At 43.8% G+C, this 8,339-nt stretch overlaps 1 protein-coding gene across 2 annotated transcripts in view; it reads left to right on the forward strand.

Moving 5' to 3' along the window:
- The window catches only part of LOC140503265 (zinc finger protein 558-like), a 34,037-nt gene extending 25,712 nt beyond the window's left edge, over positions 1-8,325 (forward strand). Inside the window, exons 4-5 of one of the 2 annotated variants that reach the window (XM_072607072.1) lie at positions 3,675-3,801; positions 8,150-8,325. In XM_072607072.1, the coding sequence (XP_072463173.1) occupies positions 3,675-3,801; positions 8,150-8,325 (303 nt within the window). Of the gene's footprint in view, positions 1-3,674; positions 3,802-4,026; positions 6,484-8,149 lie in introns of those variants that run through there. The other variant, XM_072607073.1, reaches the window with a different exon arrangement.
- Positions 8,326-8,339: the final 14 nt, after the last annotated feature.

Here is an 8,339-nt window from a genome sequence, read left to right on the forward strand (position 1 = left end):
AGTCAGTCAGCCTTTGCTTTGGATAAAAATTTAGGCTTAAAGGCTCCCTCCCAAAAGCTGGCAGATTCTGACCCTGGCCTATCAGTATCTAAGTACTGAAAGGAGAAGCAACTGAAATTACTAAGAGAAGTAGAAAGGAAAACTTGAAGAGTTGAAGGAAAACTGTGACCCTCTCAGGCTTAGAAGAGTAACAAAAATCTAACCAAGAAAGAAGCTGAGCTCTTGAACAAAATTCTGTAAAGTAGATGTGAGAAGATTAAGATCAGTCCTGCATCTTATTGTTCCTCTTTACGATTAGTTGATTTTGTCATGTAACTGCTTAAGTCGTGGCCCTTTGTCTGTGAACTTGGTTCAGAGGTTCAGCTGGCCTGTCATGGATTGAAAGGCGTTGATACAGGTTTGGTACTTTATATTCAGTTCTGTTGTTCTGGCCCATATTTTATGTTTTATTGAACTCTGGATTCTGTTCTATAACCATATTCTGCACCCCATGGAATAGGCCTAATCCTCCCCATTGTCTCTTAACAAAGCAGCCCATAAGTTCAAAGGTAAACTTCCCTTTCTGAAGCTGGATGTATATGCTATAACTCTCTTATAATCACTGCTAATTAAAGAGAAACTCTGAGCTTGGAAATTGTTATCTCAGTAACACCTACCAATCATGCCTACCAAAGTTATATTATTTCACATAACTTCAGTCTCAGAAGTTGAATGTCTGGTGTTTGGCCTAGAGGCCGAAGGGCTACCCGAGCCTTTCTTACCTGTCACAGGTCTTCGGAGATCAGCCGGATAAACGTGTTGAGAGAAGAGACTTTTCAGAGTCGAACAAGGGTTAGGCTTTATTCAGGGTCTTAGTTACATGTGCAGGGTGAATTCTTCCTCAGGAGAGAGGAATCCTCCTCCTCCCAAGGGGCAAGGATCGTACAGCAAGAGGATGGGAGCAGAAGAGGGGGGGACCCTCTTCCCTCCAAGGGCCCCTCAGCGCAAAGAGCCCCTGGAGGGGACTCCACATCCAGAAGAGGGCCTTCAGGCTTTCCTGTCCCTACTTAAGCTCTCCTGACGCATAGTTTGCACGTGAATACCGTGCCTGCTCTCAGCCCCTAGCTAGTCAACAACAGGTGTGCTCAGACCACGGGCCAATCTCAAGGGTGGGATGCTCTCCCCAACAAGTTTCCCACTGAGAAGAGGTGGAAATGCATGAGATAGCCCGTGTTTCACGCCTCAATTCCCAGCTGTTCCCTGGGGGGCCTCATGAGAACTCTGAGGTTTAGAAGTCCTCACCTTTACCTGCCCGAGACTGTCCACGTGAAACTGAGCTTACACCCCTAACAGTCTGGGTGCCTTTCATGAGAACCAGACTAAATTGACCTTGGCCCCTCTTAAGGCCCCATCCTTATAAATTTTAAGTGACTTTATCTTATGCCCATGTGCCTTTGAGTCTGGTGCTCCTGTCTGGTATCTACTACTTCAAGATGAAGCCAGACCCTATAAATTCCCAAAAGCATTCCTTAGAGACAAGAAGAGGTAGACCTTTCCCCCACATTTTCTTTATCTTCCTAATCCCATAACCAATGATGTGATATTTTTCTTCTGTTCTTCGTTCATTACTCCCCAAAATCTATATAATGGGAACTATGCTTTTGCTCAGGGTCTTTGACATAAATGGAGACAAGCCAGTAACCAATTTATTGTCAGGCAGCATGGCACTTTTAATAAATGTTTCCTTGTGTTGAGATTTGCCTCAGTTTACCCTTTTGTTAAGTTCCAAATGAGATAGGTGTTCATTCATCTCTGGCATTTACAGAATGGGATTAAAAAAGAATACTTATTTTTCTCAGCTGTGCATGCTATTTCATCTCAAACAGGTAAAAAATTCATGACCATGCCAAAAAGCAGGCATATTAAGCACGTCATTTACTGATGACAGCATACTAGCAAACATAATCAGTAAAGTGGATTCAGAGAAAAGACTGAAATTAAATAGAGATGAAATAAACTTAAGGAACTGGCAGGTCAGAAAATGAATTATAGGAACAATAGATAATTTTGTCAAAAAAATGAGCAAGATGATGACTAAAACTTATAGGATGCTGATAAAGCATCCACTGGAGAAATGTCAATGCTAAGCACTTTTCATTAATCCAAGGAGGAAAGAACAGGTTAATGAATTAGTCGATGAAGTTCTAAGAAATGCAAAAACAAAAAAGACAAACTAGAAAAGCAACAGGTTAAAAAAAAAACCAAACCAAAGCTGCTACAGAGAAATATAAAAACAATAATTTAGATCGATTTATTTGGCAAGGCTTGTGATCACCAGAATAAATCAGATCCAAGGCTCTTTAACTTTGGTTTTTACAGTTATCATACAGTTAAAATGTGTCAAAAATAGTATGTAGCGATTGAATCACTTTGTTTCTTATTGGTGGAGAGGATCAGAACTTTTCCAAAATCAGGCGAACACTTGAGCAGGGGAGAAGGAAGTAGCCTTTCACAGAATTTGAGTGGCTCAAAAGAAGTTGAAACATAACCTCACAAAATGGTGTATGAGGGCAAAATGGAGTTACCAATATCATGTTCATGTAATACAACCTAGTCAAAAGATAAGTTTTGATAATATTAAAGATAAGTAAAATTGGGAGAACAATCCTACTTAAAATATAAATGTAGAAGCACAAAAAGGTCAATCTGTTGAAAAAGAAAAAAAAAACAAATTACCAAAATAAAAAAAAATCCTTATAAATTAGAAAAATTGACAAATTTTATGGCAGCAAAATATGCTACCTTAAATGAAATAAATATTTGTAGAAATATATCTCCCAGGTGTAGAACACTATTTTTAAAAAGTCAATATAATAAAAAAGAAATTGAACAAACTAAAGAATATTCCCCAGAAACAGAAAAATGTGCAAGTGAATTTTAGCTGACCTTCAAAAAACATTCACCTAACCATTCAGTGTAGGCTTATATAAATGAGTATGGCCAATGTGTTGATTTGTTACATGGGAGAGCTTTTATTTCAGGAGAGAAGAGCTGGGATAGTGATACCAAAAAAAAAAATTTCTTCTTTGTAATATTACTAACAAAATTAGTTATAGGTAATATTTTTCTAGCAGTTTTGGGTTTGCAAGCACTTTACCTACCTTGTCTCATTGACCTATGTCTCTCTGGGACTTTGAGTGAGCTTTGAACTCTCTCAAACTCATTCTCCAACTGTTGGATGGGTTATCCAGTAAATACTACCCGATGCTAGAATGCCATCAGTGAGGGATTGATGACTTGGTGTCAATAGTTCCCTAAGGAATCTGTAGATAGATTTCAAGGAATCTGTGAATTTGGATCAGAAAACCCAATATCTTTATGTTTACTAAGCTCTACCTGAAAGTTAGCATTTCCTTCAATTATTTCAAAGACATAATTCTCAGCTTAAGCCAACCAGAAGGGACCATGACAACAGGAGGCTAAGAAAATCCCTGCCATAGGTGAACTTAAGGAATAACATGAAACTGTCAGTACACTCTCCCATCTAAAGTTAGGCATATAGTAAATGGCTCCTCAACAAATATGTGATAAAACACACGGAAACCTTCAACAGTGAGAACCAGTTCTTTGACATTCGGCTACCTTCATTTTCCTCTTCTTGGTAGGAGAAGCAGTCATCTGTGTTACTCTTTCAGGAATTGATAACATTCAAGGATGTGGCTGTGGACTTTACTCAAGAAGAATGGGGACAACTGAACCCAGCACAGAGGGGCCTGTATAGGGAAGTGATGCTGGAGAATTATAGGAACCTGGCTTCTTTGCGTAAGGATGACTTTGCTCTGTACTAAAAATCCGTCTATTGTGGTGTCTTTGTATTAGCATTTGTTTGTGATTTGGAGTGTCTGTAATGCTGAACTTGGTGTTTAATAGCTGAGCTTGCTGCTCAGGAATATAGAGAATTAGATGTAATGTGGGGATTTGCTCAGTCATTCAAATCATTCAAAACTAAAAGATGTTCTATTGCTGTTTTTTTTTTTTAAATAACAGCTTTGTGTATCCCTGAAAGTACACCTTCTCATCCTCTTCCCTCACATGAAATATCCTATCCTAAGCTCTCAGATGACACAAGTTGAAGGCATCAAATGTTCCCAGAATTTTGGCAAAAAGTTTTTCAAATGAACTCCTTTTCCTTATGAGCCAAATCACCTCTGTGAATCATCCCCCAAAGATGTGAAGAATAAAAAGACAGAGGTGCTTTGTAGTCCACTTTGGAGTTTCTAGTACTGTCTCTTTTCATGGAACAAATAAGGATGAGGATTTACTTGAAAGAAGTGATATCTGTTAGTTTGGTGTATCTATTAGGGCTAGTTTTTCCTAAAGAAGGGAGTTTAATCCTACAATCGAATTAAAAATAAATCCAAATAATCAGTATTGATTTAAAAGATCTCCCTTTTCACTGAGTATGGTGTAGATGGAGCTGAGTCTGATATAGATTAGCTGGCCTCTTTGGTCTTTCCAACTGAGACTCAGTGTTGCTCAGAATTTTAAATTGGGTCTACATTCCTAATGATTTCCATAACTTTTCTATGATCAGAATTGACAGTTTGTAAACCATATGTGATATTCCAGCTGGAGCAAGGGGAAGGACCCTGGATATCAGAGACAGAAGTCTCACAAGTCATTTGTCCAGGTGTGTAAGTGAAGACCAGGCTGATGAGATTCATCCCAAACAGTAATTGAGCTACTCAACTGAATGGGAAAGAATCTCTTCTGAAAGCAACCTAGGCTGGTATAGTGCCAATGCAATATTCACAGTGGCCATGGATATCCCAGTGCAAGTCTGAATTGCGAAATACAAGACTCTCCAGTGGAAGACAGAACCACAACACTTATTCACCAGAAAGCCAAATGCATCATAGTAACAAAATCTATACACAATAACAACGCAGAGGACAACACCATCATCAAGCCTTCCCTAGGCTTCCCACAAACCAGCTCTATTAAACAAAATCATAAACAAGTGAGCCAGTTTAACAAGCCCCCAACAGTGAGAAACATGCTCACCTTAAATAAAGAATAATATCTGTTGTGAAATCAGGAAAGCCTTTATTAATCTTTACAGCCAAATGGACGGGGTGTCTCCCTTCCCCCTCCCCCTGTAAGGTTACAGGAACACTACAACACATGCAGGAAGATGGGGCTTCTTATACTGTTTTCTGAACTTTGGATCTCCTGCAACACCATCCCCTGGCCATGTGACTCCATGTTCTCCTCTCTGATAGGCCCTTCCTCACACAGCTCCTTGGGCCTGCGCATCAGTCCCTGACCTCCAACCTGTACATGCTAGGGCACAACTCCTATCACCTAGGAATGTGGACAACAGAACTTTACTTCCCACAAGCTCTCTCCTGCACACTAGCCAGCTGCCTGCATCCTTCCTAGCTCTAACTGCTCTCCTTAATTTCCTCTCAGCTCTTCTCTAGCTCCACTTCTTCCTGTTCTGCCCTTCCCGTTCCACCCATTCAGTAAACTCCTCCCACCACTAGCTCCATGTGATTCAGACTTCCACGTGCCCAGGGCAATTAATCTCTCAGTGCTCTGGGTTCTCTAGGGTGTAACTGGTAGAGAAGGGGTTGACCCATATTATTATCCATCCCTTTAAACAGGGGCTCCCTTTGCCAATCAAATCACAGGTTGCATCCCTATCTAATTGATAACTTAAGAAATTTGCTCATATTTAACCCTGAGTCTTTGCCACGAACCCTTTTTTCTTTCCTTGGATTTCCCAAAGTATTCGTTAAGATTCCTGAATTTTGGCATCAGGTTGAATAATCTAGAGTTTCCAGAATCTGCTTGTTTCTGTTTCTGTACATTGGAGCATTTTCCCCCAAATTACTAACAGTTGTTCTCTGAATGTATCTGTAAGTGAGCACTGTCAAATGCTTTCCTAATTCCTCACATGGCTTTAGGTCTCTCAACACTATTTTATTTTGCTGATGAGGAGTCAGAATTAAGAACTTAAAGGCAATTTCCTTTCTTATAACACAGACAAAAGTGGTTTTTTTTATTGCTTTTTATCTCTCCTCTCCCTTCCCCCCCAATTCCATTACTCTGAGGACAATGTGTGAAAATTTGAATTGGTTTCCACCGGAAAGTTTAGCTAAAGAGGCAAATAGGCTAAGTGATATCTTAACTGAATAGGTGGTAAATACAATAAGACAGTTGACAAAATGCCAATTGAAATTATGACTGTGTGGGTGAAAAGACCCTTACCCAAAATTTTAAATAAATAAAGAGGCTTCTCGAGGTAAGAACAGAAAGTGTTTTATTCAATTCTCCCGAGAAAAGGGCATCCCTCCACCAGAACGGGGCTAATGGAAGGAGGCAACTTACAGAAGATAAAATACCATCATATATCCTAACGCAGAGAATTCCACCCTCCTCCCCCCACCATCCCAACTCTCCATTGGCTGGGAGGCGGGTTTACAATCTAAGCGTGGGGGGGGGGGGGGGACTGGACAAAGCCTGGGAAATATTTACCTCTCCAAACACACCTCCTTATTTAATACCTAACTAACTGCTAATGTGGCTATTCTATAGCTAAAGTAACAAGGGGGGGGGAGGGGGGGCGGGGAGCTTGTAGTGTTGATGTAGCAACAGTGTAACAAACAAAGGGGAGATCTGAGTAACTTCCAAATTTTGGTTCCAGTCCACAGCCCTATCGCAGAGAGAAGGGAGCGGAGGGGCTCTAACTGCCCATAGGCCCTGGAGTCCTGGAAATCAGGGATCCAAACAGAAAGGCCTTATGGAACAGAAATTTTACTTAAAAAAATACAATATACCCCCTATTTTATTATGACAAGTCTTCACAATGTCCTTATTTCACTCATGACCCAGGATATCTGTGTTTTCTACACCATTAACGTGCCATAACATAGAATGTGTCCATAAAATACTAAGAAAAAGTCTCATTATTCAAGACAGTGTCTCAGGTAAGGGTCTCCAAAAGAATGTTCTGAAGTCACCCCCGTCTGGCCTGACTGACAAAGGAAGAGGTATTCCCCGAGTTTACTAAGAGACCCAAAAAGCTGCTAAGTCCAGACAATCACCAGGCTCATCCACTCTAATAACTTATGGACCCAGGAACGGCCCCCAAAAGCTTGCCTTTACCCAAGACCTAAGACTGACTGACGGCTCCGGCACTCTGGGGTATTTCTGCTTAAATCCCCAAGCCCTCCTCGGGGGCACTTGGTTTTAAAACCTGTTTTACCTTGTGTTTGACTCCTGCCACCCGCAGGGCACGGGCTGGTTCCCAATTCAGGTCCCCCATCTCTTGCCTTGATTAGGTAAAGCCTGGTAATTACAGGATGGAACTTACCTAGCACTGGACAGCAAAGACATGAAGGATCAGTTCTAGTGAACGGGGGTCTGGGAGCGGGCAGGAGATGCGCCAGCCCCAAGGGGATCGGGAAAGACCTCCCCTGGGAGGGCAGCTTGGGCCGAGGGAGGGCCCGGGGCGAGGATCCGCCAGGGGCGGGGGTCCAGCCCGGGGCGAGGGTCCAGCCCACACCCAGGCACCGAGGCTGCAGGTGGAGGGGCCGGGGTTAGGGTCCGGCCTGGGGCAAGGGTCCAGCCCACACCCAGGCACCGAGGCTGCAGGTGGAGGGGCCGGGCGGGGAACAAAGCGGAGCTCCTAATTAGCAGCCGCAGCCCGCCTCCCTCCGGTCCGGGGTTAGGGTCCCTCACGCCATCCTCTTCCACCACCCTGGAGGTTCGGGGGGAGGGGGTCGGTGCCATTGGGAGCTGACCCTACGCCCTGGCAACGCCTCTAAACCCGCAGGGGCCGGCCTGCTTGGCTCAGCCCCACCGCGCGCACATCAGACCACAGCGGGCCTACTGGGCGCACTTCCGGGCACCAGGCCTCAGGGAGGCGGCTGGACCTTCGGCTGGGGGCCAGGGAACGAACCGCATGGTTTAGACCGGACACCGGGGGTTGGGAGAGAACGTGGACCTCTCTGCACGTGCCTCCCGGGGGGGGGGCGGGGCTGGGACCCCAGAACCTGAGGGGTGAGCGGTTGGGAGGGGCCCTTGTGAAGTGCTCCTCTTTCCCTGTATCTGTTGCTTTCCTCCTCTGTTTCCCTCAGTCACACACTCTAATTCTCTTTCTCAGGGCTGGACCCCGCCTTCCCCAGCCCAGCCAAGATTGAGATCTCACGGGCGCGGCTGCGCCCTCTGGGAAATGATGTCCTGGGAACCCAGAGGCTGAAGCTCTCCGTGGGCGCAGCTGCAGAGAAGACTCCATTTCCCAGAAGGCGTCGGGATCGCAGACTGGGCCTGCGCCTTTAAGCCCTGACCACCCC

Source organism: Notamacropus eugenii, chromosome 5 (assembly GCF_028372415.1).
Source record: "Notamacropus eugenii isolate mMacEug1 chromosome 5, mMacEug1.pri_v2, whole genome shotgun sequence".
In the NCBI taxonomy this organism is placed as follows: domain Eukaryota; kingdom Metazoa; phylum Chordata; class Mammalia; order Diprotodontia; family Macropodidae; genus Notamacropus; species Notamacropus eugenii.